The 25,536-nt window shown below is 35.3% G+C and overlaps 1 protein-coding gene across 3 annotated transcripts; it reads left to right on the forward strand.

Moving 5' to 3' along the window:
• Positions 1-4,405: 4,405 nt before the first annotated feature.
• LOC139874194 (uncharacterized) lies at positions 4,406-16,055 on the forward strand. 3 transcript variants are annotated; one of them, XM_071861656.1, is made up of 5 exons: positions 4,406-4,494; positions 4,630-4,736; positions 12,136-14,763; positions 15,051-15,453; positions 15,784-16,054. In XM_071861656.1, the coding sequence occupies exons 3-5, from the start codon at positions 12,222-12,224 to the stop codon at positions 15,833-15,835; spliced, it is 2,997 nt and encodes a 998-aa protein (XP_071717757.1). In that variant the 5' UTR covers positions 4,406-4,494; positions 4,630-4,736; positions 12,136-12,221; the 3' UTR covers positions 15,836-16,054. The 3 variants fall into 3 exon arrangements, with proteins under 3 accessions (XP_071717757.1, XP_071717758.1, XP_071717756.1); XM_071861657.1 differs by having other exon boundaries at positions 4,475-4,494; positions 4,619-4,736; XM_071861655.1 differs by lacking the exons at positions 4,406-4,494; positions 4,630-4,736 and having other exon boundaries at positions 9,913-14,763; positions 15,784-16,055.
• Positions 16,056-25,536: the final 9,481 nt, after the last annotated feature.

Raw genomic sequence — 25,536 nt, forward strand, 5'->3', positions numbered from 1 at the left:
TCGATGTCCTCTATGCATACCTCAACAGAGAAAGTGATGCTCAAAGCTCAAACCAAGTTCAAGCCAGCTGATGTGTGTCGAATACTGTGATACTAGTTAGTAATTTTGTTTGTTTTTGTTTTTGATGATGATGTATTTTGGAGAGAGAGAGAATCTGGATATGTAATTGATATTAGACTGATGCTACTTTTGGACTTATGTGTATTTCACGAACGTTTACTTTATTGTAATCGATGTTCTAGGTCCTGGGGGGAGTTGTTGATGCATGTTCTGTAAGTCCCTAGACATCTTGCCTACGTTTGTGATTAGTACTTCAGTTTATGGGATACCATGATCTCTTGTAATTATCCTATCTGTGTTTGTATGTGGTTACAGGCATTGCTGGAACACGATACGGATGTTTGACTATGTTAGACTTAGTCAGACGTACGAGTGAAGCATTACTCGTACGGCTGACAGGCTCATACGCACGGTTGATGCTGAGCTAAGTCATAATTATAACCTGAATGAGAAGACACGAGTGAGTGATCACCCGTACGGCTGATGAAGCCAACTCGTACGTGTGATGGATGACTCGTACGGGTGAGTCAACAGCAGGGGTATATAAAGTCTTATGTTCTTCATTTTAGGTTAAGCCTCTCTCACACACAATCACTCAGATCTGGTTCACCTGATCCGATTCTCTCTCAACCCAAATCACTCCTGGTAGTGAATAATAGCTCTAGGCATTAATCTAATCACAATCCTTGTTATGGTTTGACTAATTTAATCCCAAAAAGCTACCCATATTCACTTTGATTGGTTTGATTCACTAATTCCGCCTTTGTGTGAATTAAACCTGTTGATCTCGAAGTTCCTAGTCATGTTTCATCACCTAGTACTACTCCCGCTTGAGCACGCATAAATGCAGAGTTCTGACGGGATCTGCTGTGCTTGTAGCCCCAAAACGCGTTGTGTGTGGTAAGGACAAGAGTTACCTTATAAGGGACTCAAACTTACTTATGCAAATCAATGTGGGATGGGGTATTACAAGCATGATGTCCGTGTATTCGAACAGAACCTTTTATTTCAAAAAGGCCAAAAGGTCCTGCAAACCAAAGTCGCGGACGTCAATTTGTTCGAATGAAAGTTTGGTACACCGCGTATAATCGTAATCTTTCATTTCATTACGAAATTCACTTCCGTAATAGACGTCGAATGAGACAATGATCGGCGAAAAAACTCAACGTTCTTGATAACAGTGAAAGTGCTTTGATTTTGAGTTGAGAAGTGAAGTGTGTGTTTTGATTTTGAGTTAAGTGTGAGTATTTAGAGTGGAAGATGAAGAAACTAGCCGTTTGAGAAGCGTTTTAAAAAAAATTATAACAAATTCGGAGTTAAATATTAAAAAACGAGCCTTGTTTGATTAAAAAATAAAAAATAATAAATTCGTTTAAATAAATAAAAATAATAATTATAATAATAATAATAAAATATTAAAAGTGGGGTCAATGTGATTGTATGACATGTGTCATGGATACTAGTAGAGTGTGATGGGTTAAGTGTCAGAAAGAAATTGCCAAGGTAATGCTAATATAGCACAATGTGACTGTATAAAATGTGTCATGGATATAAGTAGTCTAAGTAAACTATAAAAATGTGACACAGTAAACTAGCACCACAAACAAAATAGGAATTGTAGATTAGAAATTAGCTAAATCATATAATTGAATTTTGTGATAAATTTAGAAGATTTAAGTGTGATTAGTAAACATTAACTTGTACTCTAACGACACAAGTTAACAATTTTATCTTTGTCGTGCGGGCCTAAAGCATTCGTTTTCTCCGAGATCGGGCAAATTAGTTTGTTTTAATTAATCAATTCAAGATGTGGGGCTTATTGATTTCCTGTTGTGTGGGCGTAAATATACTTGGATTGATAAAGCGCGAGATAAGTTGAGCAAGATCGATAGGTGTATGACCCAATATAGTGAATGCTTGCTCGAAAATCAGGCTTACGCCTTAGACTGATCCCAACGCAGCGTTAGTCATCCCATTTGGCAATTTTTTGACGCCCTTGACGCCCCTAATGCGGCGTCAAAATTTGACGCCCGGGGCGTCAGTCTAAAAGTTGACGGTGGTGTCAAATATTTTTCAGCCAATCAGATTTCAACACTTATTTTTATATATTATTAATTAATAAATTATATACTCAACTACCAATAAAATTGTACCACATCACCCATTCACAAATTTAACCCTCAAATTTGACACTCTCCTTTATTTAACTTCATCTCTTGACTTTGCCACATCACCAAAAAGTACATAACTTGCCTTTGACATCACCGTCACGGTTAGAAACAGTCTTAGAATAAAAATAGCGTGAAATTTAGATGACCCATGATGAAATTCAAATTTATTTATATTTTGTTTAAAAAATTAGTTGAGGGCATTATCAATGGTCCTGCTAAGACCACTCCCAACCATGACGTACTTCCTCCTCAAGACACGCCGCCACATCAGCGCCACATCAACTTTCTATCTCCATTTATTTTTCACTTCTTCTCCATCACACACCACTACCAACCATGACATCCTCCCTCCCTATCACATGGCCCCACATTTTTTTTATATTAATATTTATTATTATTATTATTATTATTATTATTATTATTATTATTATTATTATTATTATTATTATTATTATTATTTCAATTCTATTTTTTTGAACAACACATTTTATTATATTAAAAAGTTACGGTTACATTTTTTAAAACAAAAAAGACATAAATTAAAATACAATACAAGAACATATAATTAAACAAATAAAACACTACTCGTCGTCTTCGTCATCGGATTGAAACACGTTTTGATAAATTTTTTGAATCTTATTTTTGGCTCTCATCACCAACGCGTGTTGTTCGGGAGTCATGTCGGGTGCACAAGGTTGTGTAAGAGTGTTTGTATGTTTATTTGTTAAAATATAGTGGGTGTTATATAGTTTTGTTAAAATAAAAAAGAAAAGTAAAATAAAAAAAAATGAATAATGCCGTTGGGGGTGCAACGGCTACATTTTTTTGAATTGGGCCCCATTTTATCCGCCCTCTAAATATTATACCGATGATCGAATGCACGACGGATGGATGAAAGAGAAATGAGGGCGGTCGAGGGCGGCTAGAATGCCATCGGCGCCCTCGAGGGCGTGGCTCAAGAAGGAGTGAGGGCGGAGCCCGTTGGGAATGGTCTAAGGCATAAAAAAATTAGGATCAAGTACACGATTAAAACTCTCTTCCTACACTTCATGAGAAATTGTCTGAGTTTGAAATATCTTAAACATTGTTTTTACTAGGGATGTTAGTAACTTTTGTAAGGTTATACGGACCACATTCTTATTTACTAGACGATAATGGCGACGATATAAATTTTGGGATGTGATTCGACATTTGTTAGAAGACGTTCATGGTAATCTCGGTGGTAGTGCTTCGGGTCATGGTGTGGCTTGTGATGACCAACTAGGTAAGCGTGTTGGTATGTCTTCAGATGAGATTCATTACTCGACGAAAGTTGATTTTTTTTCTAGGTCTTGAAGACTGTGGTGTGATCGCTCCTTCAACGTCAATATTGATGGGAGACGGGTCTTCTAATGTCCTTTCGTATAAAACTGTTAATCGGTCCGGCAAAAATTTTCATCGCGAGACAGTCAACGGTAAATTAAGAGAGTAGCTCCTTAGGTTGTGTTCGTTTCGGTTTTTTGTTTGTTAATACCTCTAGCTAGTTCCTTTTTTCTTTCTATTTTTTTTACCGTGTTCCCAGGCTTCATGTTTTGTTGTTTAGAGATTGCAGTTTGTGTTGTTTAGGTTCGTTTGGTTTGTTTATTTTTTCGGTTATATATAATATTTTAATGTAGCTTTCTAGGTTCGAGCCTCTTCCCGCTCCATCTCTCTTTTGTATCTCCCAACTGTTAACGTTTTCTTTTTTTGAAAACATTTTCGTTTTCTATATGAGCTTTTGTATTTTTAGAAAGAAAAAAAAATTTGATGAGGTGTATTTAATAACATAGTATTACATTACTGTAGGTGATTTTAGGGGATCACAATCTAATCTAGAGGGTAAGGTAAGGGACTAAATGTTAGCAATATAGAAGAAATGTGGGAATTTACTGGAAAGTTAGAAAGAGATGAAGGGTTAGAGAATAAAATTCCCAAAGCCGTTACCTGCTTGCGACATTTCCTCCGGCTACCGTTCCCCAAACCCTAGCTCCTCTCCGCCGTTGTCGACGGCGACCTCCTGCTTGTGTACGGCTGCCGCCACTTTTCCGATTTTCTTGTGGCCGTCGTTCCACCACTCTGGATACCCCTTGTAATTCGAACAATTACTCATTTTTATGCTTTGCTTTTCTCACAGTGGGAGCAATTGAGGCTCGATTTTTGTCGGTTTTCATCGACGATGCTCCGGCTGATGAGCTCGGTGATGGTTAGCGGCTACTTCCGTTTACTACAGATCTTTAGTTAGCATGTATGTGACCACTAATTATCCTACACTGATTTCAATTCGTTGGCTCTGATATTATATTTTATAATAACAATTGAAAATTAATATCGATTGCTTATTGAATTTAATTTGCTTTTTATATCTTGAGCATGTATGTAGCTGTTGAGTTGAAGGCTACTTCTTTGCTGTGATCTACTATGATTCTTTACTGAATTACAATTAGGAGATAGATGTATACAACAATTTCACTGATCCTAATAATCCAGGTTTGCATTTCTTCTCTAATGATTCACATAAGGACCTTAGATCACCATGGCCTCCTCTTTATTGATATACATTCTAGTGATTGACATAAGGACCTAGTGCATTAATCGAGTTGAAAGAAGCCATGAAAGATTGTAATTCATGTGATAAGCAATAATCATACAATTACATTATTTAATAGCAATCTTCATACTACCTACATCATCATCCTTCATTGTTCATATTATTCATATCATACACCATTGGACATATATGGATTGCTCATCTTACATAAATTTAAGCATTTTATTATTTACACTCAGGGAGCTAGAGGAACACTGCAAAGGCCTTAAGAGCCATAGTTCCAACTTACATCAATCTTTCCTCTATGTCTAATCCAAGAAAAAGATAATAATTGAGTATAATCAAAAAGACTGAAACTTGTTGTGTATAATAATTGAGTATAAATGAGTAGTAGTGAAACTTGTTGTGTATAATAATTGAGTATAAATGAGTAGTAGTTTAACAGCCTCTCCCATAAACTCTAATAGGGATGACTTTAGACCGAACCGTGCTTGGGTGTAATGAAGGAAGTAAGAGACAATGTGCTTGCGAAGCCCGTTGACAGTAAATCCAACTCGAGAAGCCAAGATCCAAACCTAAGCGTCTACACCAATTGAGCTCTATCCAATTTCAGAAAGCATACCAAGATCGCGAGTGTAGGAACCAGTTCTAGGTCCAGTTTCAGAAACCAGTTCCATGAACCCAGGAGGAACCAGTCCTAGGAACCCTTTGTGGTTATACATGGAAATCCAACCCCTCCATAACAATGATGAATAAATATGATCTCCTTGTTGTAACCCCGTTTTGGCCAAAAATTCTTGAAAAGGGCTCCCGCTAACCAAAACGAGAACCTACTTGAGGTTAAACACACGGAAATCCAACCTCTACTTGGTACCAAAGCCAAGTTTATCAAGAAATCCAACTTCTACTTCGTTAAGCATTAAATTACAGTTTCATCTCTTATATATGTAAGTGTGTTCAAAATTTGATTTGTAAATTAAAGCAATAATTCTATTGAATCTAGCATTAAAAGTATTTTTCAATCTAGCATTAAAAATACTTGGTACCAAAGCCAAGTATTTTCCAAACCTAAGCGTCTACACCAATTGAGCTCTATCCAATTTCATGTTAGTTATATTTTGGTTAGAAGGAAAAATGGAGTTTTGTCCCACATTGGTAGAAGAGTGAAGTTGAAGGTGAACTCCTTGGCTATAAAAGGAGGCCATGGGATTACTTCCAAATTGCACCAATCAATACACTTTAACAACAACAACAACAACAATACCCAATCCCACGAGTGTAGGGTATGGGGGAGGTGGAGTGTAGACAATCATTCCTCGAACCCTAGATTAGAGGGAAGTCACTACTCCACCCGCGGGTATAGAACCCGCGACTAGATAAGATCGTCCCACCCTCTACTCGAGAGCCAAGAGATTGCTTCCTAAAGGACCTCCGGCCAAGAAAACTCATTAAAACGCTATAGTGCGGGCATACGTACCTGTAAGGGTTATGTGTGCGTAGGAATATGCAACCATACAAAGTAGCTAAAAAGAAAACACATATAACAGTAATGCACAGCAATATAGCATGAATAATATAATGCGCAGTAATATGTAATTTCCAGTACACACGCACGCACGCGCGCGCACGCGCGCACACACATATATGCTCCCACACACGCATAAGCATGTATAAAAACCTATAACTAAACATGCATACATAGAGATACAATCATAGGAATATATACCTAGGTACCGAAACAGACAAACATATACACTTAGATACATACATACATACATAATACAGATACAAACATATACACGGGACCCTATATATATCTTAAATAAAAACACATAGATACCGAGATGCAATACACATCTATACAGGCAAAACAGATACCATGTAGAGGGATATATGTGTGTGTATATATATATATATATATATATATATATATATATATATATATATATATATATATATATATATATATATATATACCACCCTTAAAAAAAAAAAAAAAAAAAAAAAAAAAAAATCTCTAGCGCCTATAAGCAAGTTCAACATGCCTAAAAAAGAGTCTTACTCAATTACACTAATTCTACTCCTCCACAGGCTCCTATCAGAAGTCATGTCCTCCGTCAGTAGAAGCTCTTTCATGTCAAGCTTCAATCTATCCTTCAATCAATACACTTTAAGTATTTGATTATTTCTTTCTTTCTTACCCTTGTTTGAAAGTTGTATTAGTTAAATATTTTGGAGAGTGTAGTTGGCTTAAGAGAGTCGTCTATATCATTGTAACAATTTGTGATATAGTGTATTTCTCTCTTTGGGGGCCGGTGGTTTTCTCTTGTTTTGGAGTTTCCACGTTAAATCTTGTGTTGTGTATTGTTCTTATTTCTTTACTGTTATTGTTGGGCTGGGTGGTGGGAATTAGTGAGACCGTAATTTCACAACAACTGGTATCAGAGCGTCAGGTTTGACGGGGGTCTCTGTTATAGGAGTCGGAGTATGCTCTGTGGTTGCCACGGGAGTGGATCGTCCACATCAGAAACGAGTTCTATTGATCGTATAGGGTATCTGGTTAGACAATATTTTTTCTGATTCGTAGTAATAGTTGGATTTGTTAGTGGCGAGTTGTGGATTTCCGATTTAAAGGGTCCTGGCTACATGCTACATCTTTTGGCTATTCGAAACGTGAGCAAAATCAGAGAAAGTGTTGTTTATAGGATACGGATACGATGTCGAAGTTCAGTCCAATGAGGTTTGATGTAGAGAAATTTGATGGGATGATCAATTTTGGCTTATGGCAGGTTCAAGTCAAGGATGTGTTGATTCAGTCCAGGTTACACAAGGCATTGAAATGTAAACCCACCTTTGTTCCCGGCAGTGATTCTAGCAGTAAGTTCGATGAAGAAGAATGGGATGATATGGATTTGAGGGAAGCAAGTGCGATTCGTTTGTCTTGCAAAGAACATGCTTGAAATGTGCACGGGTTATCAACGGCAAAGGAGCTTTGGGTTAAACTAGAGCAGTTGTACCAGGGCAAGGGCATCTCAAATCGGTTGTGTCTTAAAGAACAATTTCATACTCTGCGTATGGATGGGGGTTCAAAGATTTCAGATCATCTAAGTATTCTTAACGGTATTGTTTCAGAACTGGAGGCTATTGGAGTTAAAACGGATGATGAAGATAAAGCTTTGAGGTTGATATTATCTTTATCATCGTCTTATGAACACATGAAACCTATTTTGATGTATGGGAAGAAAACTCTGATGTTTGAAGACGTTACTAGCAACTCCTATCCGAGGAGAAAAGACTGGAAGGTAACGGGGTCTCGTCATCAGGAGATACGATAGTGTTGTGTTCGGATAGGCGAAAGAGAAACTCTAGGAAGAATTTGATATGCTGGAGGTGCGGGAAGACTGGACATGTAAGGGTTAATTGTCCAGGTGGAGCTAATCCGGCAAATGGCTCCAAAGACGCTAACATTGTCTTCGTTGTTACGGATAGTGACGAATTCCTCTGAAGTCACACCATCCTCATGGTGTGTCCGCGCCACCATGGAAAGGGATGTTCGTTAGCGGTTCCACAATTGCACATGGGCATTGGTTTGGCATTGATGCAGGTTGTGTGGTGGAAACTGATGTTGTAGCTGATGAAACTTCCAGGGAAAGCCAAACAGGAAGTTGCACCATAAAGTTTCAGCTGGTTGTTCAACAACATGTGCCGAGGTAAAATGCTTGGAATGTGATATTCTAAGTGCTATACTCTTAATGGTGGAGTATGATAATTCTTGTTAAGAGTTATGATTGTCCGTGATGACAATGATTGTCGGTTTAGACAATGTTCGGTAAAGATGCAAGTTTTGTCTCTTGGGAGATAATGTGAACGGCATGAAGATGAGGATCTTGAAGTTGTCGTCGAGGAAGTGTCTACATCGGTTATCTTTGCAATGTGGAAGCATGATTATTTTCTTCTATTCAAAAGGTGGAGATTTGTTAGTTATATTTTGGTTAGAAGGAAAAATGGAGTTTTGTCCCACATTGGTAGAAGAGTGAAGTTGGAGGTGAACTCCTTGGCTATAAAAGGAGGCCATGGGATTACTTCCAAATTGCACCAATCAATACACTTTAAGTATTTGATTATTTCTTTCTTTCTTACCCTTGTTTGAAAGTTGTATTAGTTAAATATTTTGGAGAGTGTAGTTGACTTAAGAGAGTCGTCTATATCATTGTAACAATTTGTGATATAGTGTATTTCTCTCTTTGGGGGCCGGTGGTTTTTCTCCTGTTTTGGAGTTTCCACGTTAAATCTTGTGTTGTGTATTGTTCTTATTTCTTTACTGTTATTGTTGGGCTGGGTGGTGGGAATTAGTGAGACCGTAATTTCACAACATTTCAGAAAGCATACCAAGATCGCGAGTCTAGGAACCAGTTCTAGGTCCAGTTTCAGAAACCAGTTCCATGAACCCAGGAAGAACCAGTCCTAGGAACCCGTTGTGGTTATACATGGAAATCCAACCCCTCCATAACAATGATGAATAAATATGATCTCCTTGTTGTAACCCCGTTTTGGCCGAAAATCCTTGAAAAGGGCTCCCGCTAACCAAAACGAGAACATAGTTGAGGTTAAACACACGGAAATCCAACCTCTACTTGGTACCAAAGACAATTTTATCAAGAAATCCAACTTCTACTTCGTTAAGCATTAAATTACAGTTTCATCTCTTATATATGTAAGTGTGTTCAAAATTTGATTTGTAAATCAAAGCAATAATTCTATTGAATCTAGCATTAAAAGTATTTTTCACTTCTTTTTATATAAAATAAAATAAAAATAATATTGCCACTCTATTAATATAACTTCATACTCGTGCATATAAGCACTCTTGCAACAACATACTAAAGAATAAAATAATCTAATAGGTTGATGCGTAAATTCTTAATTTATTTGTATAGGTGTACCCAACCAAACATTCTTAAATTTATTTGTATAGGTGTACCCAAACAAAACTCTGTTATCACACTTTATACTCGTAATTTTATTATTATAACACTTATCACACTTTAACTTTATAGTTTAAAATTCAATATCATCTTTAACTTTATAGATAGATATTGATATATTGATTCTTGTAATCTCTTTACTTGCAGCCCACTCAGGTTTCTCTCTCAGACTTTTGGATGAACAAAGACTTTTAATAAACTAAACATGTACAATAAATAATATATTAAATATTAGTATAAAATAATATATTAAATATTAGTATAAAACAAGTTGCATGTGAACATGAAAGGCCATGAAGTTGAATTCGAGTCCTACATGTTGGTGTTCAAGTTTAATTGTTTTCTTTATACTTCAGTAGTAGTAAAATTTGTTGAAGTAAAATATCTTAATATTGAGACTTAACGATTACAACTATTTGTAATTAACATAGTTAGCACAACGGATAGTCAGTATAAGGGAGAGTCAGCAGAAGGTTGCACAAAGACTAAACACAAAAAACACTTAGATAGTTTATGTTTATTTCTACAATATATAAGTTATTCCTTGAACTGTCCAAAACCATGGACGTATGTGAGGAGCCTCTTCAACCAAGAAGTTGGGGGTTCATGTGTAGTGGTAGGAATGTATAAATTCGTGTAGGGTGTGTGAGTTTGCGTTAGTAAACATAGAGAATAAAGACTGAATTGTGATTACAGATTCCTTTGATAATGTCAATACTGAAGGATAAATTGTCCTTTAACAAGAGGATATCAAGATATGTTTTGTTTTACTGCAACTTTTAAGGAAGTATATTCAAGGAAGATATGTTGGTTATAGGAATATCCCAAATTAGCTACCTGTCTGCAACAAATAGTGCCTACGGACTAGATAAAATACATCCTATCATTGTTTAACAGTTAATGCATGTTATGCCATTACATTATAGACACCTCGACATTCGGCTGAAGTGTGCTTGCATAGCTGAGTGCATTCACTGTAATAGCATTAAGTTCATTCTTAGCTATTTAAATATTAGTTTATAACCGATTAGCCACACCCACTTAAATGAACCATGTAATTCTTTGATTAAATCATTAAAGAATTATATTCAAGATTAGACACTTCCTCTTTATATTATATTTTTAAATTGAAAAGATTGTATTCACCCCCTCTACTCCGTTGTTAGTTCGGGACCAACAACTTGTATTAGAGAGAGATAATTTATTATTTAAGATTTTTATTATTTAAGATTTGTTAAGATAGCAGCTCATAGTTTAAACAATTTGTATCTTAACATAATGATGTTACACTTTGAACTTGCCGATTCTTTAATCCCTCACATCTGGTGATTTGGTTGAAACCGGGAGAGAGGTTTCTACAGCTCTTGCCCAATGGGCTGATAGAGATAAGAGAAGAGTAGGTTTTTGTTACCATAAGTAAATTTTTTTTAGGAAAACAAATATGAGATCATCTTGATATAACATATGAATGGGGGGATGAAGTAAGGCGAAACAATACCATTTCCTTATGGTACAAACTTATACAAATTCACATCCCTACTTAGTTTGCAAGCTGTGAATGTTGAATATGATAACTTCTCTTTTATCAATAAATATATTGATTGATTCACTCTCCAAATTTAGTATTTTGCAGGCTTATATGGATCTATCGTGAACCATTAGAAATCCAAAGCTATGCTTGAGCATAAGTTTTAAGAGAACTGGAATCTGCCAACCAATGCTTCAACCTCTTTTAGGAATGTCATTAATGCTTTTTAGGCAAATCCCGCATTGATTGTGGATTTGTAGACATGAGTGATCTTGGGATTATGTTTCGGCCTAACGAGAACGTCTAGAATTTAAGTGGAGGATTTTGTAACAACCCCTCCCACATTGATTAGAGAAAGAAATTGTCAACCCCTTAGAAGCTTAAAGTTAATGGCTAACTAAAATCTCTTCCCATAATTTTTAGTTTTTAGTCAATTGCTTTTAACTTTACATAAACAGGCATGATTCATGATGGTATATGGCAATATAATAGAATTACTTTCTATAAAACAAGATAATTTGGACAAACCTTTATGGATTAAAAAATTAAAGTTTGACACCTCATAAGCATACATACCGGATTATTTCGACATGTTAATCTTATAAATTTACTAAATAAAATGATTGCCCAACGGATCTACTAAACCTGTTTATTGTGTAGCTCACCCTAAAACTTTCCCTGTTACACTCCAAACAATTCTTGATTCACTGTATCATACGAAAGCAAGATTATTCAAGGAGATTGCATCAATGAAAAAGCTTTGTTCACTACATCATCAATATGTCGTCTTTTTTAGTTTCATTTTGGTTTGTTTTTTCCCGTCAGTTTCTTCCGTGGATGCTAGAAGTGACACGGATCATTTGGCCTTGTTATTGGTTAAAGCACATATTAAATCAGACCCATGTCAAATCATGCCTACATGGAACGATTCGACCCATTTCTGCAACTGGACAGGTGTTGTGTGTAGTTCAAGGCACACTCGAGTTGTCAAACTCAATTTATCGTCAGGTGGATTTTCGGGTACAATATCACCCGCAGTTGGTAACCTGTCGTTTCTTAGAACGCTTGTGCTACACAACAATAGTTTTACAGGCAAGGTCCCACAAGAAGTTGGAAAGTTATCGAGATTAAGATGGCTACGAATTTCGATTAATCTTTTATCAGGTGAAATTCCTTCGAATATATCTCGGTGTCTAAATCTTAAAGTACTTGATCTTAGTCAGAACAATTTCGTAGGTACTTTTCCTAATCAATTTGAATCGTTGCGTAAGCTGCAGTTTATTTATCTCTACTCTAATAATCTAACAGGAGAAATACCCAAGTTTATTGGAAACTTTACGTCCCTTGAGGTTATATCTGGTTTTGATAATAATTTTCATGGAAGTATTCCAGATACTCTCGGCCAATTGTCTAATTTGTTGTATTTCGGGTTCGGAAGTAATAATCTTTCGGGCGTTTTACCTCCTTCGTTTTTCAATATTTCATCCTTGACGACAATAGATTTCCTAGACAATCAAATCGGTGGGAATTTGCCACAAGACATTGCACAAAGATTTCCTAGACTCGTACGCTTTAACCTTCCAGGAAATAAGTTCACTGGACATATTCCATTTTCGTTATCTAATGCCTCGAATCTTGAATGGCTAGCACTTCAAGAAAATGAGTTTACTGGAAGCGTACCGAGTTTTGATCGGCTAACAAGATTGACGTGGTTTACAGTTAATGTTAATTATCTTGGGAATGGGAAACTTGGTGATTTGAACTTTGTATCCTCTTTAGCTAACTGCACTAACTTAAGTATATTAGGTTTCGGTGCTAATAATCTCGGAGGAGTTTTGCCAAAGTCGGTGTTTAACTTCACTCAACTTACGGAACTCACAATAGGAGGAAATTTGATTTCTGGAAGTATCCCTTATGAGATCGGACAACTAGTTAAGATAACTAGATTGTTTATGTTCTCAAACCGATTCACTGGTACAATTCCGGATTCAATTGGGAATATGGTAAACGTCGGTGCAATGTCTCTTTTTGAAAACTTATTATCAGGCTCTATACCCTCGTCATTGGGAAATCTTACCCAACTAAGCAGGCTCTGGTTATTTACTAATAATCTCGTGGGACCGGTACCATCAAGTTTATCGAACTGTAAAGGCTTGCAGAAGTTGGATCTTCATAGAAATACCCTCAGTGGGTTCATACCTATGGAAATTATTGGACTTTCTTCCTTAATAGGATTAGACCTTTCTGATAACCATTTTGTGGGTCCTCTTCCTTCCAATGTAGGAAAGTTGCGAAGTTTGGTTTGGCTTAACATTTCGAATAACAGGTTGTCAGGGGCGGTTCCATCTAGCCTTGGAGCTTGCACGAGTTTGGTTGTACTATCCATTTCGGGGAACGTCTTTGAAGGTGAAATTCCGTCCACATTTAGCTCGTTGAGAGGGCTAGAAGTTCTCGATCTTTCAAGAAACAATTTAACCGGGACTATCCCCGAGTACCTAGGAGATTTCATGTTCTTAAAAAGTTTGAACTTGTCTAACAATGGTTTTGTGGGAAAGTTACCGGATAAAGGAGCCTTCAGAAATGTAAGCAAAGTTTTTATTAACGGAAATGCTAAACTTTGCGGTGGAATTCCAGAATTTCAGTTGCCCGAGTGTCCAATTGATCAAGAATCATCCAAGAAAAACAATCTTTCTCATGTCTTGAAGATCATGATTTCAGTACTTGGCATGTTTTTGATATTATCCGTGGCTGTAGTCTTTTATTTTATGTACAAAAGAAGAAATAGCAAGAAGGTTTCCTTGGGGACTAATTCGGACAACGAAAACTTCCAACAGCTTTCTTATAGAGCCTTACACGAAGCAACAGACGGGTTTTCTTCGGCCAACTTGATTGGTAATGGAAAGTTCAGTTACGTCTATAAGGCGATTTTAAACCAAAATAATGGACCGGAAGTTGTTGCTGTGAAGGTACTACAACTTGCAATTCATGGTGCTGATGTGAGTTTTATCACAGAATGTGAAGCTTTAAGAAGTATAAGACATCGAAATCTTGTGAAAATTATAACTTGTTGTTCAGCTATTGATTATCAAGGGAATGATTTCAAGGCTCTTGTTTATTCTTATATGATTAATGGAAGTTTGGAGGACTGGTTGCATCTGAACCCAATAGTGGGGCAGGAGAACCATAACGAGTCATCCAAACACCTAAATTTTCTACAAAGATTGAATATCGCAATAGATGTGGCTACTGCTTTAGATTATATTCATCACCAGAGTGGATCACCAATGGTTCATTGTGATATCAAACCAAGTAACATTTTGCTCGATTCAGATTTTGTTGCTCATCTTGGTGATTTCGGGTTGGCAAGATTCATTCAACAGACTACATACGATTCTTCTATAAGCCACAACAGTTCTATTGGAGTAAAAGGAACTGTTGGGTATGCTGCTCCAGGTATTTGTTTTTTATACTCAGATGTACATAGCCTAACTGGGTCATCCCCTACCTGACCGTTTTCAACCCTTTCACCTGGTCACCCCAATGTATGCTGCTCGTAAGGTTAAACCTTAGACTTCTTGTGAGAAAGTAATGACCCCAACCTCCAGAATACCTTGGGATGGTTAAATTCAAAAAATAATCTGATTCAATAGTTCTACACAACAAAAGCAACAAAAAAACTAAAAATGAAGTAAATTTGTTCACTTGGGAACTAATCTTTTGATCTTGTGTAAAATGTGCAGAATATGGAATAGGAAGTAAAATGTCACCCTATGTTGACATTTACAGCTTTGGAATTCTCCTACTGGAGCTGTTTACAGGCAAACGTCCTACTAACGACATGTTTAGTAACAGTTTGAATCTTCATGACTATGTGAAAATGGCTATACCACATCAAGTTATGGAGATAACTGATTCTGTCCTACTCAATACAAAACAGAATTATACTTTGAGTACAGGTACTAGTGAAACTAAAATATACAGGCCGATAGAAGAGGGTTTGATTTCAGTGTATCGAATTGGGACTGCATGCTCACTTGAATCGCCTAGTAGCCGGTTAGACATCAGAAAAGTCATTGACCAGCTCCATTTTGCCAAGGAAACTTTTCATCAATGTTTGGATAAAATCTATCCATGTCATCAAAGGTATCACTATTACTATATACTTTATATATGTAACATATACCATGAAGTCTTATATATTATATTTCAGCTCGCTGTCTCACTTTATATTACGTGAATTAGTTGTTAATCCTCTATTGGTCAACATAATTAAGTATTGTTAGTGACTGTTTCAACCAGTAGTTATACTTTTTTATGACGACAATTTTAAGCATTTGGGTCGCAAATAGAAAATATGTTCTGTTCTGCTCTGTCTATCATTTTTTATGTCCGAATAAAATGAATATAGGAATCACAAATTAATGATAATGAAAAAATAATGATCCACATCCTATGTCCTTTGTTAATTTTCAGGTTACGAATTGGAGCTCGAGTTTCATCAACAATGCGACCGCAAGTTGTATAAGTACATATTCTTCTACAGAATTGTCTGTATGCTCACAAATGTGTCTTTGTTCTCTAGAAACTACTATTAATAAGTGTAAACAGTAGTAGTAAACAACCAATTGATGTTGATATGTTTATATATTACAGTTCTAGTGGCTGTTAATGTTGGGGTGTGAAGCTACAACGAAATCACAAGTTTGAATTGAATGTTGCTTTATCGCAAATTTTAATTTTTGAATAATAATTATTTATTGAAGTTGAGACGAGACATCGTCGGCAAAAATTCGACAAAATAGTAGGTAGTTGGTTTGGTCCGGTCAAAGTGGCGACGAGAGAAATTGTCGAGGAAAATATCTATAAAATTGTGAAAGCAGGTTCCAAAATTGCTTGTTTCCAACCAAAATGGAACAAAATATAAAGTTATAGTCATAAGCATGTAAGCTTCGCTAAGAGAGCAGTCAATTTTTATCATTAAAATAATGAATATGAGTATGAGTATTTATCAACCATCAAGCATAATGGTAGTCAAAGTCATCACATCTCATGCCTAAGTATCTTCATTTAGTTCAGGAAGAGCTATCTTTATTCCTATTCAGGATCTTTTATGTAATTAGCATTAAGCATATACATAGTTTGAGATCCTTTTCTCTTCTCATATGTGACCTTTTATGTAATGATCAACTTCCTCATCATAGACATACTACGATGGTTGATATTGCTCTAATGACACATATTATTCATCGCAATATTGGTTCCCGTTTGTACGTTTTCGAGTAAGTTTGGAGATTTATTCGGCGTTATTTGAGATTTATTGCTTGATATGTACTTGGCACATCTTTTCTAGGGCGATTACTACCTCACTTACTTCTGACTTTTATGTTAAGCATAAGCTTTGGATAGATCTGGAAGATCAAGCTTCTTTCATGCTTATTTTTTTGGTTGAAGTTAGAAGTCTCTCCTTAACTATCACTCATCAATCTGCTATAAAGCCCATAATACTATTGATGATTATCCTCGTCAACATTGCTTCAACGGGTCATTACTTCTTAAAATTAGTAGTTTTCGATGACTGACCATGGCCCATTAAACTATTTTCTCGGCATCTATGTCACTTATACCCCCTCTAGATATTTCTCTCGCAAAACAAGTACTCCACCAAGATTCTTGGACGTGTGCATATAGTTAACTGTAACCCTTGCAGGAAATCTATTGATACTAGAGCCAAACCCTAACTGTCGACTGCTGCTTATCGGGCCTTATAGGTGCTCGTTAGTATCTTACATTCACGCGCTCGGGTCTTTCTTATGATGTGAAGCAAATATGTCTAGATATGCATCATCTTTGTGCGCCTCACCTGACAAATCTTAATATGATCCTCTAGTATGTTCAAAGTACTCTTGATCTTGGACTTCAATTATTTGCCTCAACCACTACATCTCATGTTGCATAATTTGATTCTAATTGGGCATGATGCCCCACCACACGCCGCTCTATGTTTGGCTACTGCGTATTTCTTGGAAATAAGTTGGTGTCCTAGTATGTCTTCCGTTTATCTTCTTGTTTGGTATTCTTCCTTCATTTCCTTTGATCTTTGATATAGATGAAAACCTTGTTTACTGATACAAACAGCATCTAAATACAAATAGCGTCAAAATACATCGTTCGGTATTTCTAGGTAACATTGTAGTGAGAACACCTTTTAGGTTTAAAATGATAAGAATAGTCATATACCAGCTAATGAATCAGTTTTCATGTTAAAGGGTACATAAGTGTAACACCCCCAAGTTCGGGTATGTTTAATTGATTTTTTCCCCCAGATTATACGCACCTCTATCATTTCGATCGAGTCTCACTTATACGGACTCAGATTAAGATGATTCAAAAGTTCAGACGTCCGTAACTCGAACCCCTAAGATAAGAAACATAATTTTTGGACCAACGCTCGTGGTCACGAGACACATTTCACAGACGCTTGTAAACTACGTAAACTGTCATGTCCAAAAATTATGGCTCTTACAGCAAATTTCAATAGCCATCATGGCGTCATCTAGCCTTTTGGCCCTTTCATCATCTAGCCTTCATGGCCTTTTCCTCATCTAGCCTTCATGGCCTTGTTATCATCTAGCCTTCATGGCCTTCTTATCATCTAGCCTTCATGGCTTATTCTTCGCCCTTGAGGTAACTTATCATACCAAAGAAAATCCATGACTTGATATTTTCACATCGTATCATGTAATCGTGAACCTAATGGTCAATTTAGGGGATCACAATATGTAGAGTATAGATTTCGATCAACTCATGTTTGTTATGTTGATTTTTATGTTGATTCGAATAGAACAGGGATATATATATATATATATATATATATATATATATATATATATATATATATATATATATATATATATATATATATATATATATATATATATATTGGTAGGATCAAGAGTGAAATAAGTGTGTGTATTGCTACTTGAACAACGCACACCAAGGGCGACGAATATTGCTACTGATTTGTATATATATATATATATATATATATATATATATATATATATATATATATATATATATGTGTGTGTGTGTGTGTGTGTGTGTACACACACACATATATACAGGGCCGGCCCTGTGGGTGTGCGGACCGTGCGACCACACAGGGCATCAACCATCAAGGGGCATCAAGTTTTTCATGGTAAGATTCGAGTATCTGTTAATTTGATGTTTATTTTTTATTTAAAAATTGATTTCTTTGAGTAATTTACAGTTTGGTGAAGTTTTTTAGTATATAAGCATGTTTTAGAAAGTTAGATCTAGTGCCACGGAAGAAAAAATTGAATCGCAGGTCATGGAAGAAAAGAGAATTTTTTTTCAAAATAGTAACCTTTTTTACATACTTTACAGAACTAGAAATTAGAAACCAAAGTTTACAAATCTAATATAACCGGTGTTTCAAACAACGGGTTTACATGTGTCACTTCCAAGCCGGTGTTTCAAACACAGGTTTCGACCTTTTTCTGCCACATCTTCACATGACCGAGCACTAGTAGCCACCCGTGCCCTAAACCGGTGTTTGAAACACCGGTTTGCAGGGAATCTTCACCTTTTCTGAAACCGGTCTTTGAAAGGCCGGTTTCGCTTTTTCTGTATATTTTCCCTTATCACTCAAACGTATCACTGTATGCTTACTATATCCTTACTGTATCACATTGAAGTATCAAGCAAAAGTAGGATTTTTTTTTTCTCTATTTATACTATCATAATCTTCAATCAAATAACATCACAAAAACAACACAACTGCAATTCAAAAACAACAAAATGTCTAATTCCGAAAATGATGGATGGGAATACCTTCTTGATATCGATGATTCTGACATAACCTATATTGGTTCGCAACGAACTCAACCTGTACCCCTTACTAGTCGCGCTCAAACCACTTTGGTGTCGACCCCGTTGCCGACTGGTTCGGCGACCCGGTCGCCACCTTCACCCCAACCTACTCGTAAAAAACAAAAGCAACCAGAACCTTTTACACCACCACGACCTATGTTGCGCGGTTCTGGGTCTAACAAAACGAACCAACTATCGTACCGTATTCCCGGACCCGCTGGTGTTTTCCAAGATGCTTACGAACTTCGCAATAATGAGAATAACGTTGTGGATGAGAAGTCCACACAAGATTTTATAAGGGAAGTGATAAACAAAGCTGAATTTGATGATTCCTTTACAAAAGCTCCGTGGATTAACGCCATGGAGTTTGCATATCCATACGGAGGTAAACACTAATATTGAGTTTTGTTATATAAAAAACCTAGAAAAATATGTGACATTTTATTTAATTTTTGTGACTGCAGGGAGGTCTAATATAGCAGACATTCTGTCACAACGTAAGTGTTACTGGGTCGATCAGGTTGTTGGTGTTATCAAGACTTGTGCTCCAAATGTTGTAGGCGATCTATCTATAACGCTAAAAGTGAGTTTAAACGATCCATTTATATTTTTTCAAAAATTGTATGGGTTTCACTAGAATGTACTAATGTAAGCGTTTATCATTTATTAATAGGACACTACTGGTACAATCAAGGCATCAATTAGTAGCAAGATCATTGATGGTGTGCAAGGAAAGTATGAAGGTGTTAAAGGCATACGCAAGGGAGCTGTTTTGGTGATACAAAATTGTAGCATTTTTTGTCCATCCAGTTATGTCCACTACCTTAACATTACGCGAAGGAGTTTAGTGAAAGTGTTCTTGAGAGACGGCGGATCTGCGTAGAAATTTGTTATCTTTATGTTTATGTTGTTGTTAAAAATAAAGCTTTTAGCTGTGTTTTGTGGTTTGAAATTTGTCGTTTAAAATAAAATTAAGTTGTTGTATTAGTTGTTAATAATATAATTAATTGTGTACTTTAATAATATAATTAATACGATTTTAGAACTTTATATAAGACATATGAATTTAAAATACATTTTCAAACATAAAAATTACATAGTTTCTGGAAATTAAAATTAAAATACAAACAATCAGTGCCCATGACGTCCTCGTCCCCATCCTACGTAAGTTAAATAAATAATACGTATACATTTATGTAATATATAACTGATTATTATCTAACTTTTTATCTAATACATAACATTTTATCTAACTTTTTATTTAACAATATAAAATCCAAATGATTATTATCTAACAATTATATTCAACATTTTATCAATAACATTTTATCTAACAATTATATATCCAAAGTTAGATTATTATATAACAAATATATTCAACATTTTATCAATAACATTTTATCTAACAATTAGGTATCCAAATGATTATTATCTAACAATTATATTCAACATTTTATCAATAACATTTTATCTAACAATATTATATCCAAATGATTATTATCTAACAATTATATTCAACATTTTATCAATAACAATATTATAATGCTTAACGATTTATAATCACAATTTATCTAACAATAATATATTCAAATGATTTATCTAACAATTATGTTCATATGATTTTTCTAACAATTATATCCATAATTTATCTAGCAATATTATATCTAACAATTTATCTAACATTATAATTATAATCATAATTATATCTAACAAAATATATGAAACATATTATATCTATAATTAACTCTAACAATATAAACATAATTAAAAACATCAAAAAATACCTATCGGGAAATGGAAAGTATGCGTCTCCGGGCGCCATCTTTCATTTAACAATTCTCCATACCTTGTATCTATTATGAACTGAACCACTTACAGACCACGAACAATGTCTTCTTTCTTGTGGACCCTTGTAATTTGAGCTAGTTGTATAGCAATTTGCTTTGAAATAACCCGGTCTACTATCTTGAACAATGAGCTCCCTATTATTTCGTATATTCCATCTACGAACAGCATACAAAAGTTCAGCTTTGTTCTTGAACATCATTCCTTTTGTAATAACACCGGGTTGATCACAATTCCAAACAACCCATGATTCCTCGTCGTCATCATCGAATGCAATAGGATTACTAGCCTCACCTTCATTAACACAATGAAAACGTGAAACAGGTGCATTTTGTTGAACTTGCACTTCATCCTCTCTACCGGAGTCATCTGAAACATTTTCTTCAACACTATAGTGATCAACTGTATTGTCAGTGTCGGTTGACATACCATCACCAGCGTCTTCATGTTCTTCTTGAACTTCATCATCAATTACTGATGGACCAGCTTCCATTTCTGCAATCAGATTCATAAAACCTGAATCTTGTGCGTTTGAAAAGACTTGCTCATACTGAATTTCAATTTGAGCCTGATATTCCGGATCATTCTGAGAGAAAAAATAAATACTTTCCAAAGTATGATCGTCAGTGAGTTCATTTCTACAAACATTTCCATTGAAAACAAACCACAAGAACATTCTCAACGAATGTGTTCTTTGATCGGCCCCTACATAGTTGTATGCCATTTGGTTTAACTGCACACAGTTAATCTTCTTAGACAACACAAAAGTCCTTCTAACTATTGCTTGATCACCGCTTAGCCAACTATTTTCGAAAGTAAGTTGGCCACCCCAAACAAAATGAATCATAAACGGACGAATTGTAGTCATTTTTTGGTGTGAGATAAGCGTTTTTAGTAGTTTTCAAGCTGTCATTTTATGATGAAAAAAGCTCATTTTGATGTGTTTGGTTTTGTATTCACTAGTTTGTGATGTTGTTAATAAATTGCAGATGATGGTAATTTAAATAAACATACAAAGCTCTGAATACTGATCACGAAAAGATAGGGTTTCATGGTGATACAGTAAAAGGGAAACACGGAAAGATAGTGTTTGCTGGAGTTACAGTAAAAGTGATAAGGGAAAAAAAAAATCCTACTTTTGCTTGATACTTCAATGTGATACAGTAAGGATATAGTAAGCATACAGTGATACATCAAAGTGATAAGGGAAAATATACAGAAAAGGCGAAACCGGCCTTTCAAAGACCGGTTTCAGAAAAGGTGAAGATTCCCTGCAAACCGGTGTTTCAAACACCGGTTTAGGGCACGGGTGGCTACTAGTGCTCGATCATGTGAAGATGTGGCAGAAAAAGGTATAAACCGGTGTTTGAAACACCGGCTTGGAAGTGACACATGAAAACCCGGTGTTTAAAACACCGGTTATACTAGATATGTAAACTCCGGTTTCTAATTTCTAGTTCCGTAAAGTATGTAAAAAAGGTTACTATTTTGAAAAAAAATTCAAGAAAAGAAGGCTTTTACAGATGTAGATGGAAAGTTTATGAAGAAGACGGTACATGGATGGCCTACATAATTTCTATGATATTTTCGTTTGGTACCACTATTATTATATAAACATCTAATTTAAACCTTCAACTTCTATAGATATGTACTTTAACCCCCTCCCTTTTATAAAAAACTACTCTAAATAATTACCTATAACACGTTAACTCCCCCTGTTTATGAAACAGACTTTTAAAAATAATATTTGAGACGTCACCTACTGGTTTTATGAAAATTCACACTTTCAAATATATATTGTAAATGAAATATGGTATTGTGTGACAGTGTGAGTCTGACATAACCTATAACAGATGTGAAGTTTAAAGTAATACGAAGAAATACACTAGTTGTTGCTAGATAGATATATACACTCTCAATATTAACTACAAAACCTTCTTAATTTGGTACGAATTTTACGTTTCTACTATTTACAACGGAAAAATCTTTGGCTTTAAAAATAAGCATGAGCACAACCATTTAAGAGACATTTTGCCAAGCACAAATATTTTGCATTAAAAATATGCACGAGCACAACATTTTAAGCGATATGACGATTTTGAAATTCGAATGTCCGTTTATTTATTTGATAAAAATCAATGTTTAGATGAAGCACCTAAGTTTGAGCTTGAGACTTTGAACTTGAGACTGATAAAATATACTCCGTAGTGAATAATTTTTTTCTACGAAATTTGATATGGGCATCTTTTAATCATCTCGCACAGGGCAACATATTACTCAGGATCGGCCCTATATATATATATATATATATATATATATATATATATATATATATATATATATATATATATATATATATATATATATATATATATATATATATATATATATTGTACTATGTGTTTGTGTGTGAACTGTGATTAATGATGAAGATGATGAATATAACAGATACAAATCAGTAGCAATATTCGTCGCCCTTCGTGTGCGTTGTTCAAGTAAGTCTTTATTGAGTGGAGAAGAGTGAAATAAGGAATTAGATTGATAATTTTCTTTAGCTCCCCTTGAATGATGAATCATCTTGCTCCCCCTTTGATGATGAATCATTTCGCTCCCCCTCAATCAGACATAGGGAGTTGGAAGTGTTGTTGTGAAGACTTGTTGTCGAAGATTTGGTGCTGAAGTTTGAGTAGTGGGTTTTTCGGTTAGCATTGTCAATGTTTTTGGTGTACAATTTGTAGGTTTGGTCGATGTGATTGATTGATCTTGCATTCCATCGAGGTTGGATATCGGTGTGAAAGAGTTTTGGTTTAGCCAGATTCATGGAATGTGGCATAAAGGAAAGTAACTCTTTGAATGAGTACTTGAGTGGTTTTGAATGTGTTTTATCAATCGGTGTTTTGTTCGATTTGACGGATGAACTCTCTGATCTTGATGGCTTCGGTTTATGGAGAAACTATCCGTATTGATCACGAAATCCGGTAATTTCTCCATTTCCCCATAAGTGGGTTCCAAAAATGGTTGATTAAGTTTGTTTTGGTAACATGAATAAATTCGCTCTCCGTGAGAAACCAATTTGTGAGATTGAGTAACATTGAGAATCTTTCTTGAAGGAGCCTTTTTTCTCATATTGATTCTGAAATCTTTGGCTCATTGTACTATGAGATTTCAACTTGTATACTCATCGACACCATTGTTGGTTTAGGAGTTGGTGTCAGTTTTGTTAGATAATAGAACCCGTGAATATTACTTTATTACTAATGAGTTATTTATAGATTACATCAAACCCTAATAATCTAAATAACCCTAATGGACCGAGCCCACAATGCAATCGGGCTGGGTCTATATTAATATTCCAACACTCCCCCGCAGTCCGAACGACGAAATTGCGAAAGTTCGGAATGGAAGAAAACACGAAAAATGTAAAACTAACAAATAAACAAAAGTGACAATTTTTTTTCTTTGTTTGTTGCACTGAATATAATGATATTCGCTGATTTGGTTGCATTGCTTGACTGCATTTCCTTTTCCGTAGCGCTTTTTTTTTCTGTTATGTCGTGGCTTGCTTTGCTTAGCCTAAGGATTGAGCAGAACTTGAACTTAGAACTTTTATCACCGATATAATCTTCTTCAACGCTGCAAAACAAGATTGTTTTTTTTTTCCTATTCCTCTTTTTTTCGGGGTTTGGAACCTAGTCGAGCTAGGCGGCCCAGCCCCACGCCGATTATTTTAAGAGATGACTCAGAAGAAATAACGAGATTTGTTGAAAATAAGGATAGAAAGGTTGTTGATATCTAGAAACAAACGTGGAATGTAGACAAAAAATGAATTGGGAGCTTTTTTTTTTTTGTCTAGCAAATTATTGCGATATAAATAAAATAGAAGTAATACAAGAAGGAGATTGGCAAGAATAAATCATAATTGACTAGATGCAAAATTGAAAAGGAAACAAAATAAATTGAAGAAAAAGATACATGGAAACAAAGTTCACGTGAATGAATTAAGGAGGTAAAATGATTTCTTTTTCTTTCTTTTTTTTTAAAAATGTTTGCATAAAAGAAAAAAAAAAGGACATACTTCTGAGTAGAGATTCATAAGAATAAAATAGACATAGTAGCAGCTGTGGTAAAAATTAAAATTGGTAGGGTTTTTGGAATAGATAGAAAAAAAAAAAAACAAAAAAAAAAAAACAGAACATTACAATTACAATTATACATATTACATTACATTTGAGCAAATTTTGGTCACTGTTCAACAACAGTATCACACCAACATTAAGTTTTGTTTTTTTTTTTTTTTTTTTTTTTTTTGTTTTTTTTAAATTCAAAATCGTGTTTTTGTCATTGCTCAAAACCCAGTAAAGATATTTCAGTGTTTCTGCTTATTTCCAGACCCTTCCATTCCCATATCATCTGCTCCATCTCCTGACCTCCCCATCCTTCCATACCCATTTGGCCGTTTCATCCATCTATCCATCCAAACTTGGCGTC

Source organism: Rutidosis leptorrhynchoides, chromosome 11, assembly GCF_046630445.1.
Source record: "Rutidosis leptorrhynchoides isolate AG116_Rl617_1_P2 chromosome 11, CSIRO_AGI_Rlap_v1, whole genome shotgun sequence".
Classification (NCBI taxonomy): domain Eukaryota; kingdom Viridiplantae; phylum Streptophyta; class Magnoliopsida; order Asterales; family Asteraceae; genus Rutidosis; species Rutidosis leptorrhynchoides.